We start from the raw sequence: 24,489 nt of genomic DNA, 5'->3' as shown, positions 1-24,489 counted from the left end.
CCCTCCTCTCCAAACACATCTCCCAAATCTTGGACTCACGATCTCTTCCTATTAAGTTCCCCCAGCACTTTCCTTTTACGGGCCACTGGCATGCATGACGTAATTTGGGAAGAGCTCTCACTTGCAGTGGATGTAGGTGTGTGTGTGTGTCTCTCTGAGTGTATGATTTGTGTGTGCATGCGTGTGCGTGCAGGGAAAGCGTCAGTGCGCACCAACATCAACCCGCTTGGCAGCTGCATCCCTTCGCTGTGATTGGATGAAGGGCGGTGATTCCTTCTGTCACGATTTGGGTCGCTCCCACCGGAGGACACCGAGGGTCTGAGTCCAGCCTTTACCGAGGTGCTCACCAAAGGAAACGGTGCACACCGGGGGAACAGACGTATGAGGATTTCCTCTCAGGGGCTGGGCTGACAACTCGGGATTCGTCCTCCTGTCGGTGGCGGTGAGGAGAGGAGAGGAGAGGAGAGAGGGGATCTTCGGTGCTGGAACTACCAGCTGCCTTTATTCTGCCGAGTCTGCGGTAAAAGTCGTTCACGATGCCGGTGTTTCACACCAAGACCATCGAGAGTATCCTGGAGCCGGTGGCCCAGCAGATCTCTCACCTGGTCATCATGCACGAGGAGGGGGAGGTGGACGGTAAAGCCATCCCAGATCTGACGGTGCCAGTGGCCGCGGTGCAGGCGGCAGTCAGCAACCTTGTACGGGTGAGTTTGAACGAGGGCGTCAGTTCACGAAACCTAAAGGGCAAAGTGCCTCTATCCAATGACATTTATCATCCAAACTCCCAAATCTGCAGAGAGCGACATTTGTGAGGACAAACCGGTACAGTGACATTTAACCAGTCATAAAAGACAGCTCTGTCCTGAGCTGCACTTTTTTATGGCAAGACCAGCTTGATCTCTATCACTAATTAAATCATACAAAACTGTCATTGTACCCAGTTCACGCTCATGCATTGTTTAACGAGCTCCTGCACCAGTTTTCTGTCCACGTTTGTGGTCACACAACACAACAACGTGTCAAACTTTGCCCCGATTAATAATCAGATGGCCACTGAGCTCAGTGAAGTTTGTGGGGTGGAAGAAAGGAGTGCTGATTGAATTAGTGTGCGTCTCTCTCTCTCTCTTTCACACACACACACACACGCTCTGTCATCAGTAAAGAGGGAAATATCACTTGGACTATAGAGGTATGTGTAGGCTAGGTATCTGTCTACTTCTCTTAATTCATTTGAGGTTAATTACTGTAGAGTTTGCAATTTATATAACAACTGATTTAATAAACTCAGCCTGTTCATTCTGAAGTATTTACCTCCACAGAGAACAGATCTACTCATCAGACTTCCACTGCTTGATCTCCTCCGTCTTTTCCCATTTTCCCAACATTACTTCAACTTTGTCACATTTCACACCCTCTTTCTCTTTTCTTCTGTTATTTTCAGTCTATGGTCATTTTGTATAGAAAGTGACAGGCTTCACTGATGTCACCTTTTACATGCTCCAACTGGGAAAAAATAATATGGGCCACATCTTTAATGCTGCTCTGGGGTCATTGTATTGATGGTGACCTGACTTCACTTTCACTTCTACAAAACTTTTGATTATGCAAATCCCATTTATTAGTCATTCATATTAAAGGGAACTTCACCCAGTCACATAAGCCGAGTTTTAACCCTACTCATAGTGTAATTTGGAAACATCATATCAATGGCTACACTGTATAACAGTGACAAATCATTTACATTAAATGAGGCAGCTTATTTGTTCGAGTTATTGTCATGTCAAAGTTTTTAAAAGTTCTTACATGACTGCTGCCGCGTGCAAAGACACACAAGATTATTTTGATAAATATCTCATTAGCTGATAATGAAAGGCCTTTTTAGTTTGAACTCAAACACAGTGGTGCATCTTATGACGAATCCCCTTTTATGTGATACCATCCAGCTACACTGAGTCCTTGATACTGCATTGCTTCAGGCTCCATGTCTCTCTGAGCTTGATCCATTCAGTTGATCCATTCAGACAGTGAGCAGAAGGAGGCTAATAGCAGCCTCAGGCGTGATGCTGGGTCTCAGATGATGGAGATGAGAGCTTAGGGATTGATAGTGACACTGGAAGGTGTTGGACCGAGGAAGTATGTTGTTAGGATGGAGGGACTCTATCAGGCAGATAGGAAGGAAATATAGGATGCAATCAAAAGTTTTAAATGCCCTTATCTCTCCTCAGTTCTTAGTTAATGTATTTTCCTGTGCATTTACTAGTGTATTTTGGGGAATATAAGATGTACAACTCATTGTATTCTCAGACACTAGAAAACCCCGGGTAGATGCCTGAATATTCATACTTAAGAGGAGATGATGGGATTGTTGTGTAGTTCACTGATAAAGTGGGTGACAGGAAGGTGTTGAGAGGGAGCACAAAAGGTGCTTGAGAACAGAGCTAGTAAAATCAGCAGCGGTTGGTTGCTGGATAGACTTAACAAAAGATATTTAACACTCAAATACTCACACTTCTGAGCACATGTGCTTTGTTTTAGAAGGCTGGTTCATTTCTACACTTGAGCAATTTGGGCTAAGATATGGTGCAGTAACAATGTACAGCAACATGCCGCCATCACCACATGAGTCTTAAGGCATACTGATACAATTACACTGTTAACCCTGTCCAGGATGGGCTGCTGTGGGTCATTTCAAATTTTAGGGTGGCAAAATAGTTTAAGGTTAGGTGTTAGGCAAATAGTGGTTATGTTTAAGGTTAGGATAGGTCTACAGGAAATGAATGTAAGTCAATGTAAAATCCCCACAAGGAATGAAAACACAGCTGTGTGTGTGTTTGTTGGGGGTGCACATAAAATCTAGGTCACTGAGACACACACACACACAAGTTTCAGTCTGTCAGAGGTTGTGTGTGCTCTGACGCTTATGCAGGGATCTAAAAGATGCTGCCGGTGTGTTTGGTTGAAAATGCAAGCTTTCTGAAGTTGGGCTGATGACAGAGACTCGCTGGTGTCTGAAAAGTGCCTTTTCCTGAGGAGTCAACTAAGAGTCGGAGCATGTCTGGGGGAGGGGGAGGAAGGAATAAATAGATTTACCGTTGAGTAAAGTAAGCACACTCTGACAGAACAGAGCACAAAGTGGGGGAGAGAGGAGCGTCGTCCAAAGCTGTCGAACACTGAGCTGCAGAATGAGACAAGAAGAAGGGGGATGGAGAGAGGAAGCAAAATAGCTACTTTCTGTCAAATGCCAGCACACACTGCAAGGGAGAGAAAGTGTCTCTGGCATCTTCAGACCAGGCTCTGCCAAACCTCATAGTTCACCAGTCCACCCTCCCACCTCCAACCTTATTACATACACCCACCAACTGTCCTCCGCCTGCTCTCTCATGTAAATAGGAGCCATCTCTTCGTGTTCATTGTCAGACTCAGGATGAGTCTTAGTTCCTGGCTGCTTCTACACAGCCCCGCTGCTTCTCAGTCTGGACTGTTTATCACATAACCAAATCTACCTTTTCTTTTCTTTTTTTTTTTTTTAGCTTTTAAGGTGCTGAAAAGGGAAGTCAGTTGACAGAACTAATTTCATCTTGCTTCTCAGTTATGTGTTTTATCACCAAATAAATAATTCACATGCCTTTAAAGCCACATTAACCAATATATTTGTTTGAATAGTACATCAAATGACAAAGTTTAATGTGAAAGGGATCAGTCAGCTAACTGTGTTGGTTTCATGGCCCACAACTTTGTGCTCTCATTAAGTTGGTGTCCAGCACCAGCAGCAGTTTTTGGTGATACAGCTCCAACACACTGTGTACTACCTGCCAAACAGCAGACAGGCAAAGTTAAGGATAGCTGGTGAACATACTAAAGCAGTTAGCAGCTATATTTGTCTCTCTCGATGAAGACCAATACCGAGCTAAATAAGAGAGAGTGAATGCTGGATCAGGTAGACAGGAAGACTACTCCAAATGACTGCTAATGTTGCTCCATGTCTGCTACGTATGTAATTGTAAGCTATTTGGTAGCTATTCCATTTGTTAACATAAATTCTGAATCCTTAATGTTTGTTGCTGTGCACAAAAGCAATTATGAGTGTTTATGTTCCTGTAACATGCCATAGTTGTTACAAATGATTAATTGTAAAATATAGATAAATGATTATTTATGATATTTAAGTATTTGAGTGGCATTTTGTAATGACTTGTCTGATCCAAAACCAACCAATAAGCACATCAGAGCTGACGGCAGTGGAACTGAGATAAGACCAGGCTGATTTGGTTGTGTCAGTTTTGATTGACAGATGTCTGTTTCCTGTTGGAGCAGTCACATGTTTCAGGCTGTGGAAATGCACATACGCACATCACACTTGTCACTGTGTCCAAAAAACCACTTAGGCTCTCATTAATTATGTATTGAATAATCGATGGCAAGTGTTGCTGCTTACAGGAAACTCTGGAGCTCACACAGCTGTTTGTTCAGTCAACTGATGTGATTTGCTGAGTTTGTCCGGAGGGATTCATCAGGGCGCACTTGACTTGTAGAGCTGCATTTCTCACATTTTAGAGTTGGGTATCTTCCTGCATTGTTACCAAGACATACTGAGGCCCTCGGATGTTCAATTTGTATCCGTTAAGACATTTGTGCAGTGTTTGTGAAAAATCATTGCATTTAAAATAGCACATTCTTAAATTACAAAGGATAAAAGAAATATATATATTTTGTTTCCTCAGTTCAAGTTCATTCTCTTAGTACTATCATTACATGTTGTCAGTGTCTTTATTGCAGTCGTTTAGTAGACTCACAGATTTAAAGTTTAATTAGTTTGAGCTTGAAAACATGGTTTTGACAGTTTTTTTCAAAATGAGATTTATTTTGTGCTGAATTTGTTACAAAATGATGAAAATCCAGATGGAACTGGATTTGTTGTTTCTATGGTGCAAAAATCATTTATAAGAACATTATTTATTGATGTAATACTAGAAGAAAACCCAGAGCAGCATAACATTGAGTGGAACAGGTTTTCTTGCTTTTTATTTCCTACCAGACACAGAGTATGACCAGATTAGGAGAAATGCAAATGGTCTGTAAAATCTGGGGGGGGAAGGGGATCCTGAATCTCAGTGTAGTTGAAACTGTGTTATGTGATGGCTGCCTCTGGAGCTAGAAAGTCTATTAACCAAGTTTCATCAGCGCAGCAGCAAAAGACTGATGTTATCATCTCACTGTAATTGCATCTCGAGTGTGTGTGCGGGTGTGTGCATGCTCATGTGGGATGTGTTTTGTGTGTGAGGGCCAGTGTTTCAGGACCTTAAGGTTTTTCAGCCAGCTACATGAACATCTGCAATGTCGTCCTGCTGTGATTCTGTGTGTCTTTATATGCGCATGTGATTTTGTACTCAATGCATCTTTTAGTCTGTTTGAATGCAATTTATGCATTTTCAAGATAGATGTAATGTGTCCATCTCTTTAAACTTCTCATCCTCAGTTTTTGACATTGTGTGTTTGTTACTTTGCTTCCATAAGTGTGTGCATAGTAATCATCCCAGGAGTTAGTAAAAATATTTCACCTCACTTGAACGAAAACCAAATTAACAATGCAAGAAGAGAAAGGGGGCTAAATGATACCTAAATAACAAACAATTAACGGTTAAGAGACAATGTCAAGATGCAGAATTTAAGCATTTTAACCCATATTATAACTTTTGTTGCTACAGCAATATGTAACTGATCCATTCAGGCACTGTGGAACAAAATCAAAATTTAAACCAAGACCAAAGAAAACATATATTCTTTCAGCATTTTGCATGATTTGAGCTACAAAAGTAAAATGCATGGCAGGATGTTTTTGTTTGCCACTGATACTGAAATGTGGGAGAGGGGAAAAACAAGCAACTGTAACAGAAAAATTCATACACACAGTTCTGACTGTCAACACTAATTTGGTCAGTAAAAAGAAAATATAGCATTGCTTTTACCCTGACCCTACTGTCAACTGTGCCTGATTTAATGAAGAAAATGATTACACTCCTGGCTAACATTTTCTGCCTGGCTAATGTTGTACTGATAAAAAACGGGACTATAGACCTGCAGTTTGTTGCCACATATGGCTGTTGCATCTGAGAGGCAGGTTGGTTTAGAGCACTAGAAATGTCTTTCTCCCAACCTGCACTCATATAGAATAGCTTATAAGTGAGTCACGCAGCTTCCCCTTGAAGCTTGGAAGATGTGTTGCTGCATGGTTGAAATAGGTGTGCATTGATACACACCTGTTCATCCTTCAGACTATTAATACTGCTCACTTTAATACTGTTTCCTGCCATGCTACAGCTACTGCTAATGAAATAAATGGCCTATCTGTGTGTGTGTGTTGTAGGTGGGGAAAGAAACGGTTCAAACCACAGAGGACCAGGTGATGAAAAGAGATATGCCTCCAGCGTTCATTAAGTAAGTCTTTCTCTGAATCGCTGTGCATCCTTGAGAAGAAAAAGCACCGCTTTTGTTTCTTTGTGTACCTCACCCAGAGTCACTCACAGAAATACCCAGAGACAAAATTATGGATATGATTCACTTTATCTCAGAAGACAGAGAACTTGTTAAAAAGAGGATTCCGGGCAATTTAATGTTTAGGAAACATGGCTGCGTTCCCAGCTGCAACAAAGAGCCACTTCTGAAGCTAAGCCTGGGTGACTGTCCGGCTCCAGCATCTAGACCGCTGAGAGGCTGTTTGTTGTTTTCCAGCTTGTGTCCAAAGAGCTGACATGAGCTCTGGGTGCTGGCTGAGAGCTGCTAAACAGCCATCCTGGGATTTCAGGCTGTGCTTGCTTGTGGTTTTTTATGTTGTGTTTATGTGAATGTTAATGCTTTTACTGTGCATTTACAGTCATTTCCTTTTGTCTGTGATTTGCCTTTCTGTCTGCACTTGCCTTTCAGTGTTTTAAGAAAAGCAGATCCACAGATTGCTCTCACAGGCTCATCCACACGTACATGGGACACAACACTATAAATCTCACTTACAGGGCTTAGGAGGGGGCATTTTGGAATGTGAGCCCACCTAAAAATAAATGAAATAGCAGCCATTGATACCCTGACCAATGGGGGGTCAGAAGGAGGAGGGACTTGGCTTTATTAAAGTGCTCTTAAAAACCATCAACTTCTTCAGGCTAATCTAATCAATCATCTCTGAGAAATTTGGAAATTGTGCAGAAATTGAACTATAGCAAACTATCAGCCCCAGTGTAATGGTGCATATAGTAACGGCATCTTCACTCTGTGTGCAGCTAAGCAGCTTGGTCTGATGCCTTGCAACCATCTCTTGTTACCAGATTTACAGTGTTTTTTTTTTTCGTTATGTTGACTGTCAGGTGTGATCTGCAAGATTTACAAGGTGATTAAATTCTGTTTTTGGTAAAGCTGTGCTGGCTTTTTATTTTCAGGGTGGAGAACTCATGCTCTAAGCTCGTCCAGGCGGCTCAGATGCTGAAGGCAGACCCATACTCTGTTCCTGCACGAGATTACCTGATTGATGGATCCAGAGGGATACTGTCTGGAACATCTGACCTGCTCCTTACCTTTGATGAGGCTGAGGTGTGTTTGTGATTGCCTCTTTATGTCCATGCATGTGCCCTGAGAATAACTCTTATGTCAGAGGTGTGGCATCTTTCAGGGAAATAAAGCTTTATTTAGCTGTACAGAGGAAGGAGGAACTCAGTATTAAGCAAGTCTGTAATGGACTCTCAGATGGAGCCAAATCTAATGACTGAGATCAAATGACTTCGCTCTGTCATAAATCAGGATGTGTGTATGTGTGTGTGTGTGTGTGTGTGTGTGTGTGTGTGGCTGGCTCTGCGTGTATGTTTGTGTGAGGATATGGTACATGTGAGCTTGCATGATATGGGTGTGTGAGTGTGTGCTGAATGTTTAATGGCACTTCCATAAGTGGAATCACATTGGGCACGTGACTGTCTCATTGCTAGCCTCATTTTTGAAGGAGCAGCTTCTTACAGTCACAAGCTGGACATCACAAGATTGTACACACACACACACACACACACTCAAAGACACCACACAAACAACAGGGTAACATCAGCACTGTCTAAAAACGCTTATGCACGCACAAAACTTTGCTCTCATAATAAAGTAGTTTGTTATCACCAGCCTTCGTACAGTACATGATCTCATCTGCTTGTGATGATGTCTGTGTTGTGTTCTAGGTGCGTAAGATAATCCGAGTGTGTAAAGGTATCCTAGAGTATCTGACTGTAGCTGAAGTGGTGGAGACCATGGAGGACCTAATCACTTACACCAAGAACTTGGGACCAGGTCAGCAGGAGCCTTTAAAAGGAAAACAAACCCACTTTTGAGAACCGATTACTCGTTTAAATTATTTTTTAAACAAAAATGCCAACTCTTCCTTTGCTCCAGCTTCTAAATTGGGATAACTTGAGCTTTTCTTTGTCTTATGTAATAGCAAACTGAATACTTGTAGGTTGTAGACTTTGAAGAAAGCTTTTCACAGTTTTCTGATATTTATCTACAGTTAATCGAGAAAAGAATCAGCAGATTGATTAGTAGTCGCCCCCATTATAGTTCCAGTGGATCTTGATGGCAGCATTGGTAGCAGAATGTGTTCATGTCAAATTCATCAATTAATTTGCATGCTATGAGTTCTTCTTAAAATATTTATACATTCTGTAAATATATAGATATTACTGTTGTGAAAAACTTGCAAATCACAAATGCATCACAATATTTGGGTCACCACTAAATCAAGAACTATGCAATCAACCCTTGTTGTTGACTGTTCTTTAGATTAGAGCTCCATCTGTCATGGTGAAAGTCTAAATGAACAACAGACAGCTCTGCTGACACTAAGATGGTGTGATTACAGATCAGAATCTTTTTACTGGCAGGAGAACAGGAACATAAAAAGGCTATTTATCTCCAGAGGAAACCGTCATTTGTGTTGTCAGTGCATTGCGTCATAATGAGCTGGAAGAAATCTGATGCCCAGATTTTCTCACACATAACTGATGCTGTCATTGTACAAAATCAGTCATTCATGAAGTGATGATGTTTGTATGTGTTGGAGCTACTCACTTTGTCAATACACCGGAGAATGTCCTTGGTCTCTGTTGTCTGAGAGTTAAAGCTGTAGTAGTAAGGCCAAACCCAAGGTCACTGCCATTTTCTTCTTTCATTCTATTGGTCGGTTTGATTTTGTGAACCTCTCATTTTCACTGACAATAAATTCCCTCCGTTTTTTTCTCTTTATTTAGGGATGACTAAAATGTCAAAGATGATTGAGGAGAGGCAGCAGGAGCTGACACATCAAGAACACAGGCAGATGTTAGTCAGCTCCATGAACACCATCAAAGAGCTGCTGCCTGTTCTTATATCAGGTGTGTATGTGTGTGTTTGTTCACCTGGTTTTACTCACATTATGGGGAGTAAAACCTGTTCACACACTCACACTGGGGGGACTCAATCTGGGAATCAGATGCCAGTCTCCACCATCGAATTTACTGGATTTTAGAGTGGCTACTCGGTTTAAGGTTAGAGTGAGAATAAGGTTAGGTGTTAGGCCAGTAGTGGTTATGATTAAGGTTTGGGTAAGTGTCTAGGAAAGGAATGTAAGTCAATGTAAACAACAGTACAGGTCACTAAGCTTCGAGCTGCTGTTATAGCAACGCGTATAATTACAGTCATTAGTTGCTGGGGATGTCAGACTGACTACACACACATCACCCACTAGCTGCTCCACTAGCATCTCTCATGCTGTATTCTGCACCAGCAAAGAAGAGAAATACTGTTACAGCTTTTACAAGCTGTACATTCAAACATGCACATTTAATGTGGATGTCAAAAACATTTAGACCAATAGTTTGATCTTGCAAGATCACAAACCAATTTGCAACCTGAAGTTGCACTGATTGGTCTTTTTATATTGGATCATATGAATGGAGTCACTAAGCATTAATAGGGATGAGGTTAGCAACCAGCTAGTGAACATACTGGAGCAATTAGCAGCCAAAGAGCCAGATCTTATCCTCACAAGATGATGGAAACCAAAAACTGAGCTAAAAGGAGAGTGAATACTTACTGACTAAAATTCATGAAGTGGACAGAAACACAGCTTCAAATGAATGCTAATGTAGCCCCAGCTGCATATCTGCACAACTGCTGCATAACATGTTCACCATATTACCTTAAAAGGTGGTCATCTGTAGTTTCCAGTGCCCCCAAGTGGCCAATAATTAGCTAATACAGATTTATAGTCAACATTCTGATGCCAGTGGCTATGGTGTTTGGTCACTGCTGTTTGCCACATTGTCTTTCATGTGGGATTTTCATAAATAATAGTTTTAATGAATTTTAATACTTTTGTGAGAAATCCCTGGTTCTTTAGGACTCTAATAATAAACATGCATGTTTCTGTCCTCAGCTATAAAGATTTTTGTCGCAACCAAGAGCAGTCACGGTGCCGGCGTTGAGGAGGCAGAGAGGAACAGAAGGTTTACCTTTGAAAAGATGAGCGCTGAAATCAATGAGATCATAAGAGTCCTGCAGCTCACCACATGGGACGAAGATGCCTGGGCCAATAAGGTATGGCCTGTGTTGGCCATGTGAACCTAGAGTTTCTTTATTTTATACCATTTTATATTTAACCCCTCCCCATACCTAAATCAGGTATCAGATCACTTTTGCTTTCGAGTGACCCTGCGCACACACATAACCACACATTGTATCCACATGTCCCCGTGTGCTGCAGCGAGCACCTCCAAAAAATTTCACTCTTTACTTTGTCTCCACTTTTCTTTTTGCTTGCTAGTATAACTCCTGGTTTTTCTTTTTCTTTTCTTTCTTTACCCTCCTCCTCCATTCTTTTCCTCCCTGTAGAAGGTAAGCCTGTTTCTCTCCCCCTCTGCAGTTTCCAGCATGCAAGTGTGTATATTTGTGAGAGAAAGGGATATGTCCTCATGCTTACGTTGTATACATAGCTGTCATCTTGGTATTTAACTGTAGTGTATCATGTTTTAATCCACTGATTGTTAGCTGACGTGATGATGTACCCATACTGTACTTCATCACTATATTGTTATATGTTTGTCTCTAGACGTCCATCTGAGTCAAATGGTTTGAAACAGATGGTAGTTATTTAAGTTTTTAAGTTAAATAACCTTTTTTTACATTAACCACTTCAGAAATTTAGTCAGTCGTGGTATTTTCATGGAGCTGCCTGTGTTTACTCTGTTTTCAGTAGAACAATAGGAAACTCTCACACAAAATACATTTTTGGCCACCTTAAAAGCTCTGCAGTCATTTTCTGATAAAGTTCAGATCCGTTTCACTAGTTTAACCTGTAACCCTGCATGTTTCTCTGCACACAGCTAGCTCACACAATGATCTGTCTGTTTGTGTTTCTGTGTGTGTTTGCTGTGGAAATACTGCACACTAGGAGTTGTGATAACCGCTGGCACACGATCACTGTCCTCCTCTCAGGTTATGAATTATAGAAATAAGCTGGTTGGTGTCCAGACATCCATAATAGATGGGTCTATTGAACAGTTTCACTTAAGCATTTCATTCCCCTCTGAGCTGGAACCCCCACCCCCACCACATATTAAAGCAGTGAAAGAGTCTGCAGCATGTGAGATATTTAAATGTCTTATTTTTCCCTTGATCACCAGTAACTATGATTTCTGATGATAATTTCTGGAAACTGAAGGCTTGTATTGTTTCTAAGACTTTATTGCTGCTTTATAAATGAATAATAAACATTAATAGAAGTAACTTTGGGGTTGTCAGGTTCAGCATGCACAAACAAATGGATACTTTAGGCTGCAAAGAATGCAGACCAGCAACTACATATTTCTTAATGGCCAACTAATGCACAGTTTAAAGTTTTCAGCGTTTTCAACAATAAATGGTTGTATATCATTACAAGATTTAAAATAACTAAGTAAATAAAGCATCTGAATTTAAAAGAAAGGGCACTTGATTTTTCTTATTGTCTGCAAATTCCAAAACAAGACCAAAACAACAATGGATTCTACCAAAAAATATTGTTTGTATTGTGTGACCTGTTCCCTCATTACCATGAGCAGTTCATTGTGAGTCAGTCTTTTATAATAATCCTAAAATCATCAACAGTGATTTACACACCAAATGTGTATCAGTCCACAGCTGAAAATAGTCCCCAACAAATGCACGTTTGCTCACATTTGAGTAAATGTAGAGGTTATTGTAGTATTTTGTTGTTAAAACAATAATGCATCCATTTTTAAAAACTACTAAAGTCATTACTGACTTCTCATTGTTTACAGTATGCCTTGATGTAAAGTTCTACCTTCTTCTTTAAATACCCACTGATATCCTTTGACAAATCTATACACAGTGCTGTCTTTACCTCAGGATATGGAGGCTTTGAAGAGATCCCTGGCTTTAATTGAGTCAAAGATGGGGCAGGCTAAAAACTGGCTCAAAGACCCTTATGGACAACCAGGTAAGTGTTTTCTTTTGTTTGTTAAGTTTTCTCAGCTCCCTCAGCTAAAGCACTCAGTCAGGTCTTCATGTTATTCTACACTCTTACTCTGTGGTGTGTTGTGCTCCCTAGGAGACCCTGGTGAAGTTGCCTTACGTGTGATACTGGATGAAGCTGGTAAGGTGGGAGAGCTGTGCGCTGGGAAGGAGAGGAGAGATATACTGGCCACCGCTAAGGCTCTGGGACAAATGACAGACCAGGTCACAGACCTTCGAGCCAGGTAGTGTCTATGTTTGAGAGAATGAGACTGAAACTGTTCTCCATTATGTTGATCATGTCAACACAGCTGTGTTGTTTTTTTCTTTTATGCCAGAGGCCAGGGACCGACCCCAGGGTGTGTGCAGCATGCAGGCAAGTGTTCGCAGGGCTTAGAGTTATTATTTGGCAAAGTGGATGCTGCTGCCCGCAGACTGGAGGCCCTCATCAATGCCAAGCAGGCTATTGCCAGGAGGCTGGACTCTGCACAGGTCAGATAAAGCACCAACACAGTAATCCACACTTACCCTCTGTCTCCCTTGTTCCAGTTCATTTCTAAGCATGTGGTTTACTATTTTCAGTAAGAATTTAAGCTAAATGTAAATGTGGATAAGAGAAGCTAAATACTTAAACTATACATTGTTGTGGTGTGTTTGTATAGGTTTGCGTACTAAGTCATATACTGTATGTGCATTTGTTAGGCCTGGCTGGCCGATCCTAACGGTGGTCCCGAGGGGGAAGACAACATCAGAGTGCTACTAGCAGAGGCCAAACGCATCGCTGATCTGTGCGAAGACCCCAAAGAGAGGGATGATATACTGCGCTCCATCAGTGAGATTGCAGGACTCACCGGCAGACTGGCGGAGCTACGCAGACAGTACGCTTTCCCTCTGCTGACATACGCATGGCCAATGATGTTTTGTGAATATTTTAAATAATTCTTAGACCCTCTTTTTCTAGGCTCAAACTGAAACTTCATGCCACCAATAGCTGGCATATTTTACCTGCCTGTATGTTGTTGCCTGTCATCCTTGGGCATCAGCCCTACCATAAGATTTCAAACTATTTGAAGATGTGTGGAACAGGTGGGACTGTGGTGTCTATGTGGAGGGTCAGTTTGGAGATCAATACTTACTTGACCTTAAAGGGAAATACTCCAGCAAGATGAGTCACCATTAGAAATATATTTTCTTTACTCAACTTTCAATATAGAGTATTTACCATACCAAATTAATAAGTGGCATGAGCCTTTTATGGTGGTTGTTTCCTTTCAAGGTCAGTGTCTACAGTCAGTACGGAAAGTTTTCAGAACATTTCAAGTTTTCCATATTTTGTTAGGTTTCAGACTCGTCTTAAAATGGATTCAATTTAATTTTTTGCTTGTCAATATACACATAATACTCCACAATGAAAAAGTAAAAACAGATTTTTGGAGTGTTTTGTAAATGTATTAAAAATATATAGTTAGGAAAGGCACATGCCTTAAGGTCTCACAGTTGATGGTGTATGTCAGGCTGAAATCAAAACCATGAGGTCGAGAGAACTGTCCACAGACCTGTGAGACAGGGTTGTGTCAAGACACAGATCTGAGGAAGAAACTTTCTGCAGCACTAAAAGTCTCCAGGATCACAGTAGCCTCCAGCATTCCCAGATGGAAGAGATCTGGAACCACCAACAGCCTTCATATTTCTGGCCAGATTTAGTAATCGGGGACAAAGAGCCTTGGTCAGACAGATAACCAAGAACCCAAGGGTCACTATGAGTGAGATCCAGAGTTCCTTTCTGGAGATGGGAGAGCCTTACAGAAGGACAACCATCAGCACAGCACTCCACCAATCAGGCCTCTATGGCCAGACAGAAGCCATTCCTCACTAAAAAGCAGATGGCAGCCCACTGGGAGTTTGCCAAAAGACGCCTGAAGCACTCTCAGACCATGAGAAGTAAATTTCTCTGGTCTGATGAAACAAAGACTGAACTATCTGGCCACAATTCCCAACAGTGTGGAGAAAACCAGGTAGTGGGCATCACCTCATTAATACTATCCCTACAGTCAAACACAGTGGCGGCAGCATCATTCTGTGGGGGTGTTATTCTGTGTCTGGGAGACTAGTCATGATAGAGCGAAGGATGGATGCAGAAAAATATAGAGCAATCCTGATTGAAAACCTTCTCCAGAGTGCTCAGGAACTCAGGCTGGGGCGAAGGTTTACATTTCAACAAGCTAATGACTCAAAGCATATCACCAAGAAAACACAGGAGTGGCTTCAGGTACACCATGTGAATGTCCTGTGAGTGGCCCGGTCAGAGTCCAGACCTGAGCCCAACAGAGCATCTCTGGGGAGACCTGAGAATGGCTGTGGACCAACTCTTTCCATCTGACCTGGTTAACCTTGAACAGTTCTGCTAAGAATAGATTTTAGCTTCATTCTCAAGAAGACTTGAGGCTGTCATTACTGCTTTGACCAAGTGCTAAGTGAAGGGTCTGGATACTTACTGTATGAAAATAGGATACTTCAGTCTTGTATTTTTAATACATTTTTAAAGCACTCGAAAAACCTGTTTCCATCATGATTGTGGAGTATTGTGTGTAGATTGATGAGAAAAAAAGAATCCATTTTAGGATGAGTCTGAAACATAACAATGTGAAAAAATGGAAAGATTGAAAACTTTCCATACTGACTGTAACGGGGGAATGGTCCTGCAAATTTGACAGGCTTGAAAACTTTATTTAACAGCTAATTTCTTGAACTTTCCAGCTTTTTTTGTCTCAAACCATCTCTCTGTGTGTTACTGTTTCAGAGGTAAAGGTGACAGCCCAGAGGCACGTGCATTGGCAAAGCAGATTGGAGTGGCCCTCTTGACGCTGCAGTCCAAAACCAACCGGGCTGTGGCCAGCATGAGACCAGCTAAGCCTGCCGTCACCTTGGAGGGCAAACTGGAGCAGGCCCTCCGCTGGGTGAACAACCCCGGAGTGGACGACAGAGGAATAGGTGAGTGGGGTTGGATGACATCTCTAGGGAAGGATGATGTGGTGGATAAAAAATAAAGTCTCTGACCTTTCACACCTTTTGTATGTAGGTGATGGTGAGAATGTTAATGCAGTACTTGGGAACTTTTTGCTGCAGTTACAGGATCTTGAAAGATATGAGGTGTTTGTGGTCCATGACGAGATCGCAAAGCATCTCATTCACGAAACATTTCTGACAGGAATAACTGTGCTGGTGACTGATGCCATTTCCTTTAATGCCCACAGTGATGTATCCTGTGCTTCACCGTATGACTAACCTGACTTAGTCATTCAGAGAGCCCTGCAATATTTTTAATAATGATTTGTTTTATACCTATTACTTTATTCCTGTTTTGTCATGTGTTTGTTTCCTGTTCTCTCCCATGCTTCCCTATGGGAGCAGAGTATGAGGTGCTACAGTGGAACACAGGTACTTGACCACTAAGTGCTTTATTAGAAGAGATAATCAGACATTATAGATAACAATCAAATAATGGCTTCCTGGAAACTTTATGAGCACTATAAAATGCAACATCCTGTTTTCTAATTTACAAGTTTCTTGAAATATGAAACTCATTGCAATACTTATTAGACCATGTTCCTAATAAATACAAAGCACTGTGCTGCAATTTATAGATTCTCTATTTCTAAATAAGGACTTGTAATTATACGTGTTGGTTTTAATTGAACACTAAAGAGATTCATGGTATTCAGATGCGATGTGAGGCTGACTTCTGCGCTGTGTGTCTCCACAGGTCAGGCAGCAATCAGAGGAATGGTTGGGGAAGGGAGGAGGTTGGCAGGAGGCATGTTAGGCCCATATCGACAGGATATGATCGGACGCTGCGACCGAACAGAGGCTCTAATGACATCTTTGGCAGACATGGCCGGCAGAGGCGAGGCTGAGGCTCCTCATGCACGAGCTACAGCTGCACAACTGCAGGATAGCCTCAAGGTACCTCCATAGTTTCATAAACACACATCAGTTTATAAGTTAATCGGCTCAGCTTTAAACTCCAGTCATTACAAATGACATTGTACAAACCCACAGACCTTATTGTAACTTATAATGAAGACCATAAAGTTTCCAAATGTCAGGCAAAATTTCTGGTTAATTTGAATAAAATGACACACATGACATCTAGGTGGATGCAGCCACAACAAAACATGGAGCCTTGGCTTTGTACACAATATATGATGCATGCGTGCTTGTTGTTATTGGAAGTGTTGGTGCAGATCTCCACCTAGTGGACTGAAATGAGACACTCTGCTTCTACCAGGACCTGAGGCAGCACATGCAGGAGGTGATGACCCAGGAAGTATCTGATGTTTTCAGTGACACCACCACCCCTGTTAAACTGCTGGCTGTAGCTGCAACCTCTCCTCCTGATGCCCCCAACAGGGAGGAGGTCAGTAATGTAAAAAAAATATCTTTCCTGACTGGAAATCAGATTACAACAATTAATTCTCTAATTTCTGCTGATTTTGCACTATATAGATGTGTGCGTAGGAGCAAATAAAAGAGGATGATTGTGAATTTAGTCTGACTATACCAGTGATAATGTTTGCTGAAGGTTTTTGAAGAGCGCGCAGGGAACTTTGAGGCCCATGCAGGTCGACTAGGGGCGACCGCAGAGAAAGCTGCTGCTGTGGGAACAGCCAATAAGAGCACAGTAGAGGGGATTCATGCTGCTGTGAAACATGCCAGGGAGCTCACACCACAGGTGCTTCTGTTCATCTTATTGTCCACAGTTTGCACAGTTGCATTCACTGATGAAACATGTAGCTGTCACACAGTCTGAGTGAGACATGATTGTTAATGTCCAGGTGACTTCTGCTGCTCGGATCCTGTTGAAGAATCCTGGAAACAAAGCGGCATATGAGCACTTTGACACTATGAAGAACCAGTGGATTGACAATGTGGAGAGACTGACTGGTGAGGATTTTCTCAGCGTTTTCTTCAGCTATTGACAGTTTCTCATTTTGAAGTAGTTCTAGTGTTACAGTAGCCTGCAACAAATAGATTTCCCAAATTATATTAACACACTGCACATTAGATAGGATTTAGAGAGGTTCATCTGTGTGTGGGTATCTCTCTGTGGCTTCAGGTCTGGTGGACGAAGCCATCGACACCAAATCTCTGTTAGATGCTTCTGAGGAGGCTATAAAGAAAGACATCGACAAGTGCCGAGTTGCCATGGCAAATGTTCAGCCCCAAATGCTTGTTGCCGGGGCAACAAGCATAGCAAGACGAGCTAATCGGGTCTTGTTGGTGGCTAAGAAGGAAGTGGAGAACTCTGAAGATCTGCGGTTCAGAGACACTGTGAAACATGCGTCAGACATCCTCTCACACACCATCTCACCCATGGTGATGGATGCCAAGGCAGTGGCCGGGAACATACAAGATAAAGGTACATTATGCAAATACATGTTCAAGATACTGCATGGCATGCAGCGACACAGCTTTGTTCATGTTATTATCTCTCTTATGTTTCACTCTCTCCTCTACAGTACTGCAGAAAGCCTATTTGGACTCGTGTCTGAGGATCCTGGCTGCAGTCGGCAAAGTTAGGGAAGCCTTCCAACCTCAGGAGCCTGACTTTCCTCCCCCACCTCCTGACCTGGACCAGCTCCATGTACGCACATTCAAACACACACATTCCGTTATCCACAATAAACCTTTGAATGACCCAGCGCTGCCTTACACCACTTTTAAAAATGATTGAGTTATGAGGGTTATGAATGAACCATTAACAGCTCCAGTTGAGTTGCTCAGGTGTAATTGTAAATGTGAAGCTGGATGTTGCGGAGTGCATAAAATGTACTGTAAATAAATACCTCAAAACCTATTTTCTCAATCAGCGATTGGGTATTACATGAACTTTCTATTTTCTGCCAAATTTGGAACAGTTTTAATCATTTCATATGAGATTAAGCAACATTTGCATCAACGTCTGATGATAATTGTTGGGTTGCTGACAGAAGCATTACAAAAATCTGATCAAATCACATTCGCAGAGTCCTGATGAAGCTCTACGTAAAGCACTTTGAACTGACTGTGTATGAAATGTACTATACAGACAAAGCTGCCTTGTCTTGCCTTATACCCACCTTTGCTCCTGAACACCATATAAGTAACGTGTGTCTATGTGTGTATTTTCCAGGTTAGTGATGAGCAGGCACCACCCAAGCCCCCCTTGCCACAGGGCGAGGTGCCCCCGCCTCGGCCCCCTCCTCCAGAGGAGAAGGATGAGGAGTTCCCAGAGCAGAAGGCGGGAGAGGTTGTCAGTGAGCCCATGATGGTGGCGGCCAAGCAGCTGCACGATGAGGCGCGCAAGTGGTCCAGCAAGGTCAGTTAACACAAACCCCCAGAAATATACGGCTTGTTGTTAATCACCCACTAAGCTGCTCATAATTTAAAATTTAGGGGAATGATTCAGTTCTGGGTACAAAAACCTATGGTAGCTGGTTAATGATATCCCTGTCATTTCAGTAGAGATGACTGGAGTGATCACACCATTTTACTTCTTCTCTCTGCTGGCCATAATAATACACTTGTCTGATGAGGAAGCACCTTCTCAAATTCTAGGAATATCGGAGATCAAGGTTTTGTTTGAAATCATGTTGATCCTGAAATGTGGAGATCAGTGGCTTGATTCCAGTTATAGAGGGAAACTGGAAACTGTCATCTGTTCAAGGTGTTGGCATCTGAGCTTGCATAATACACATGCAGGCTTGCATGCACAAAGTAAATATAAGAAAAAGAGTCAACTGTGGATCCCACCGTCTTGAGAAAATGAGCCACACTATATTTGCCATAAATGTTGTATTGTTTGCACTCTTATCCCTTTTGTGTTCTGTATGTGTAAGTTTGTGTGTGGAGGAATTGTATCTAGGACTAGTTACTGTGTCTATAACCATTATTCAGGAATAATGCCCTCTCACACTCTTTGTGAAGCAAATAACCATTTCCACTTAATAGCTCTCCTAACAGTGTTTTCATATCTATACATCAGAGTTGTCTTTGGAAACCAGGCACTGGCACACTGCTAGACTCCTAAATACCATAGAAAGATGCCAACCATTGGTTTTGGTTACAGGTAGACCTTGTTTGATTGTGCAAATCCTATACAAACAGCCACAGCCTCAGAGTAGGCACATCATCCAGCTGCTGCCTGCCCAACCCAGCTCCTTTTTCCTCTTTTTACCCCCCACCAAAACCATCTTTTCCTGTATGTGCAGTTTCACCTCCCCTCTCCCTGCTTCATCACAGCTCTTATGTTCATTCCTTGTCCTTCCTGTAAACCTCTTGTCCTCTGTTTTCCCATCCAGTGCCTCTCATAGTGTACTAAATGCCTCCTTCTCCCATGCTTCCTTCCCTCTTGAAATCCCTGGCTTTCTCCTTGCCCTTTTTCTCCACATTCCTCCTTTTTTTCTCCTCCTCCTCCTCCCAACCCCTTTGCCTCCCACCCTGTTCTTCCCATCCCAATCTATCCTACTCCTCCAACCACCAACAACAATCCCCACCCCCCACTTTGCCCTGCCCAGCCTGAGGATGAGGAGGCTGTAGAGGAGAGGGAGGTAGATGATGAAGATGAGTTTACTGATGGTGAGGATGACTATGAGCCAGAACTGCTGCTGATGCCCTCCAACCAGCCTGTCAATCAACCCATTCTGGCAGCTGCCCAGTCTCTCCACCAGGAGGCGCGCAAGTGGTCCAGCAAGGTCTGCGCACATACACATGAGTGCACACACACCCAGATGTGGGTCAGATAGTATGTTGAAAAGGCTCTAAATGTTTTGAGCTGCTGGTGGTATGATACTGTACTGTTTGACCCCACATACACAGATACACATCCACGCATGCAAGTACACAAATGCACAACACAAGAAAAGCCCTGTAGGAGAAAGAAACACCTTTGGAATACTAGCTGACTGTGATGTGGCTGTGAACTCTGCATCTGCCACTACCATGGAATCCTTCAACACCTGTGGTTGCTGTTTTACTGTTGTTGCATCACACTCAGACATGGTTGACACACGGTTATGCTGAAGCCATGCAAAAGCTGCATTAAAGGTTGGGGTTTGTTGGAATGGCAAGTTTGTTTGTTGCACCACATGAACAAACTGGTACTGGCTTCACAAGTCCCTCCCTTACTTCCCGTTCATGATTAGGTAAAGTGGTTTAAAGGAGGAGCCAGGCGGTCTGTCTCGTTGTTATCACTGTTGTCAGGCACTCGTTGTCTGGCCAACCTGTGAAGCCAAGGAGGACAGTTTCCCAAAGACTTCTGGGTGATGTAGCTTTGAAATTAGACTGCCTGCTTGCCTGTTACGATCACCTGCTTCAGCTTCTCAGTCTCACAGTGTGTACTGGTCACTTCAACACTGAGAGCATCACCTCGTGGGTACTAACCTCAGCTCGACTGTGATGTGAGGGAGAGGGTGAGAACTTAAACACCATTTCCCTCCAAAACTATGAATATAAATTTCTGAATTCCTCCATGAGGGTTGGAGAATGTGTTCTAACTTGCACTGGCACTAACACTGCATGCAGCTTTCTGCTAAACACACTAGTAAATGTAGTGTGTTTTGCTTTTTTAGTAATTCAAAATCAGTGTATACAAAGCACTAACATTCACTTAGCATTTAATAGCACTGCGTCTTGATGATTGTCTTAAAAATGCTGGAAACATGGCCCATGCAATATGTTTCCATTGCATTCTGACCTCTTATCCAAAGCCATGCTTTTCTCCAGTATCTTGCTTACAGCCTTCCTCCTCTACCTTCTCCCCCCTTCACAGGGTAACGACATCATCGCAGCAGCCAAGCGGATGGCTCTGCTAATGGCAGAAATGTCTCGGCTGGTGCGTGGTGGAAGCGGGAACAAACGGGCACTGATTCAGTGTGCTAAGGACATTGCCAAGGCCTCAGATGAGGTAACGAGACTTGCTAAAGAAGTGGCCAAGCAGTGCACTGACAGACGCATCAGAACTAATCTGCTACAGGTAAAAACATAGTCGCACAGGCACATACAGTACTCTGTCATGTACAGAAAACTAATTAACAATTTTTTTCTCCCTTCAAAGGTGTGTGAAAGAATTCCAACCATCAGTACTCAGCTGAAGATCCTCTCAACTGTCAAAGCCACAATGCTGGGGCGAACAAACATTAGCGAAGAGGAGTCAGAGCAGGTAAACTCACTAAACTGCACTTAACTGGTGGGGATGTTTTTCTGTACAGATACCTCAACTTCAGTGTGTCTGCTCTTTAGCTGACAACCTGACATGACTGAATGAATGTAACTGTAATTTTATAATTAACACTGCTCTTCATGTGGCTCAGTCACACCATAGCCAATACCCAATCTGCTTGGTCAGTATCTGTGCAGGTACTAATTTGCCATATCAGATGAGTGCATCCCCTGAAACTTGGTGTGGTGCAAAGTAACTAAGTACATCTACACAAGTATCATATTTACTACACTTTTGGGGTTCTTTATCTGAGTAATTCCATTAAGCTACTTTATACTTCAACTCTACCACATTTTAGAGGAAAATATTTTTACTCCACGTTGTTTACATAACACATTTTCTTTTATGCATTTGCTAGTAATACTAGTACTTTTACTCATCTTTTTAATGCAGACGTTCTAATGGAGTATCTTCACATACATTAAAGTATTGGTACTTTTACTTGCATATAGAATCTGAGTACCTCTTCCATTAGTGATAACTTGTTTCATTTTGTCCCACCTTGGTTATTATTTATGAACTTTACCTGTGAATGTTTCCCTGACCAGGCCACAGAGATGTTGGTCCATAATGCTCAGAATCTGATGCAGTCAGTGAAGGAGACTGTCAGAGAAGCAGAAGCTGCCTCCATCAAGATTCGCACAGATGCGGGATTCACGCTTCGCTGGGTGCGCAAGACCCCCTGGTATCAATAACTAAACCAGGTCACTGAAACTAGCTATGCTCTAAATTGGTACTGATAGAGCAAACACCTCAAGCAAAGGTAACAATGTGCAAACTCCTCATGAGTAAACGTGCACTTCTTCAAAGAGGAAACTGCAGGTGATTCTGTCCCATCCTCCACTGTAGTTTGGGTGTGCATACCAGGACCATTAGATCTAGTACCAAGCAGGTTTCATTTATTGGAGTGGGTTCAGCTTCGCTCTCCAGTTCCCTTTGCCCGTAACTGTGGAATCACGCAGGCTAATCAGAGACGGTTTTTATATATGTTTGGTATGTTGTGTTACCAGAGTTTATCCAAATCCCAGGTATATATTTTTTGCATGAAAATTTTTTCTATTTTCCAAATGCAGAATTATGAGATTTTATCCCCCAGAGGACTTTTACTTTTCATTCAGTTTTTTGGTGCACTTCTTATTGTCTACTGTACATACAGTAATTATTTGTTTTATGAACAACACTCAGCTAGTAGCTTTATTCAGCGAGTTTGACATTAAAGTGTGGAGTCTTGTGTGGGCTGAGCTCTGCCCCTCTTCAGGTTTACTTTTGGAAATAATGCTGTTCTTAACTGAAGAATTCAGAGGTGATTCATCATCACTGCTGCTCAGTGATGTTTATACAACTTGAAAAACTAAAAGGTGTCGACTCTTAGGAAAATATACCATTTCAAAAACAACTGTATGGTAGTCAGTCAAAAGGCATTTATTTTTTGTTGATTGCAGGAAGGATCTTTTAAGTGTTCACTTGAGAGTGGTAGTATGAGTGACAGAAAAGCAAAGGTCAAGGTTAGTTGAGGTTTGTAATGTGAGTTTAGAGTTCATTTACATTTTATTTAACAATGCCAAAGGATTTATTACTGTAAGCAGTTCTCTAAACACAACAGAGCCTTTTTTTATTTTTTAGCAAAGAGAGTGTGAATGTTTTCTCCTGCTTTGCATATTTTAAACTAATTACTAAGTTCTATTTTGTTCAGATTTCAGTTTAATATTTTCAAAACCAGTGATTTTACACAGCAATTCAACATCTTGTTTTTAGACTTTTCTCCATGTGTGAGCCCAGTAGTCCCAATATGATCTGAGTTTGAGTTTACACATCATTTCTAAACAACCCTGGTGGTTTGAGAACAAAAACCCTTTCTATATGATATTAGGCACTGATGCCAATCTAGATTTTTTTTTTAGGTTTAGATAAAAAACCTTTCAAAGGAGTCTTTCTGTTTTGAATAATTACACATCAGCTGATGCATTTATATAACAAGCAAGAGTGAATTCATTATTTTCATTCACTAAACAGTATTATATAAAGTTTTTGCTTTTGACAATGACTAGCCAAATTTAACCGTTAAAAAGGAGGAAAGGACAATTTGTCCACGTGTGCCAGTGTGTATGTGTGAAGCCTCGTCACTGACGCGGTATGAGCTGCCCGTGTTAATGCTGGGGACAGAGCTCTGAATAGCAGCACAAACTTTAAACCATATCTTCATTTTTATTTGGGCCTTCTGAGCATGTAGCAGTCAGTGACTGTTCATTGATAGCGACAGGGTGTAATTCTGTGTGTGTACTTTTGTTCAATCACACCTTGAATGTAATCCGATAGCTTCTAGCCCTGCCAACACATCTGCTGTGCCTTGGAAGAATAAAAGACTATGTCTGATTACTGGAGTCAGCCTCTTAAATTGTTGGTACCATTACTGTTGCAGATGACCAAGACATAAACAGATATATTCATTACAAGATTCTGTGAGACTAAGACACAGCTATGCTAATGTCAGTATGCCAAGCTGACAGTGACAATGCTAAATGTTTTATCTGCTTTAGTTTCAGTTTATATTTGTGGATTTAATGAAACCTACATATTTGTTCAATGTCTATGTGTTGAGTGCTAAATAGCAAATGCACTAAAATAAGATTATACAATGTTGCCTGGCAATGCATCCAATAGTTGTTTATAATAGATATTCTGGCGCAAAGTGGTGGACGTACCCACTGACAGTGCCAGTATCC

General features: G+C 41.9%; 1 protein-coding gene across 8 annotated transcripts; it reads left to right on the top strand.

The window, feature by feature from the left end:
* Nucleotides 1–24,146, top strand: LOC109961177 (vinculin-like). Of its 8 annotated transcripts, XM_020601836.1 has the most exons (24): nt 2–704; nt 6,365–6,435; nt 7,425–7,575; nt 8,202–8,310; nt 9,267–9,389; nt 10,433–10,593; nt 10,888–10,890; nt 12,403–12,493; nt 12,605–12,752; nt 12,846–12,999; nt 13,210–13,385; nt 15,308–15,498; nt 15,919–15,945; nt 16,271–16,470; nt 16,796–16,924; nt 17,090–17,239; nt 17,343–17,451; nt 17,624–17,926; nt 18,027–18,151; nt 18,680–18,865; nt 20,064–20,240; nt 21,317–21,520; nt 21,602–21,706; nt 22,315–24,146. In XM_020601836.1, exons 1-24 carry the CDS (start codon nt 537–539, stop codon nt 22,459–22,461), a joined length of 3,408 nt encoding a protein of 1,135 aa, XP_020457492.1. In that variant the 5' UTR covers nt 2–536; the 3' UTR covers nt 22,462–24,146. The 8 variants fall into 8 exon arrangements, with proteins under 8 accessions (XP_020457499.1, XP_020457492.1, XP_020457494.1 ...); XM_020601838.1 differs by lacking the exon at nt 15,919–15,945; XM_020601840.1 differs by lacking the exon at nt 20,064–20,240.
* The last annotated feature ends 343 nt before the right edge of the window (nt 24,147–24,489 follow it).

Source organism: Monopterus albus, unplaced genomic scaffold (genome assembly GCF_001952655.1).
Source record: "Monopterus albus unplaced genomic scaffold, M_albus_1.0 scaffold52.1, whole genome shotgun sequence".
In the NCBI taxonomy this organism is placed as follows: domain Eukaryota; kingdom Metazoa; phylum Chordata; class Actinopteri; order Synbranchiformes; family Synbranchidae; genus Monopterus; species Monopterus albus.
The sequence above is the reverse complement of the archived record's forward strand: the minus strand, read 5'-3'. Positions and strand labels throughout refer to the sequence as shown.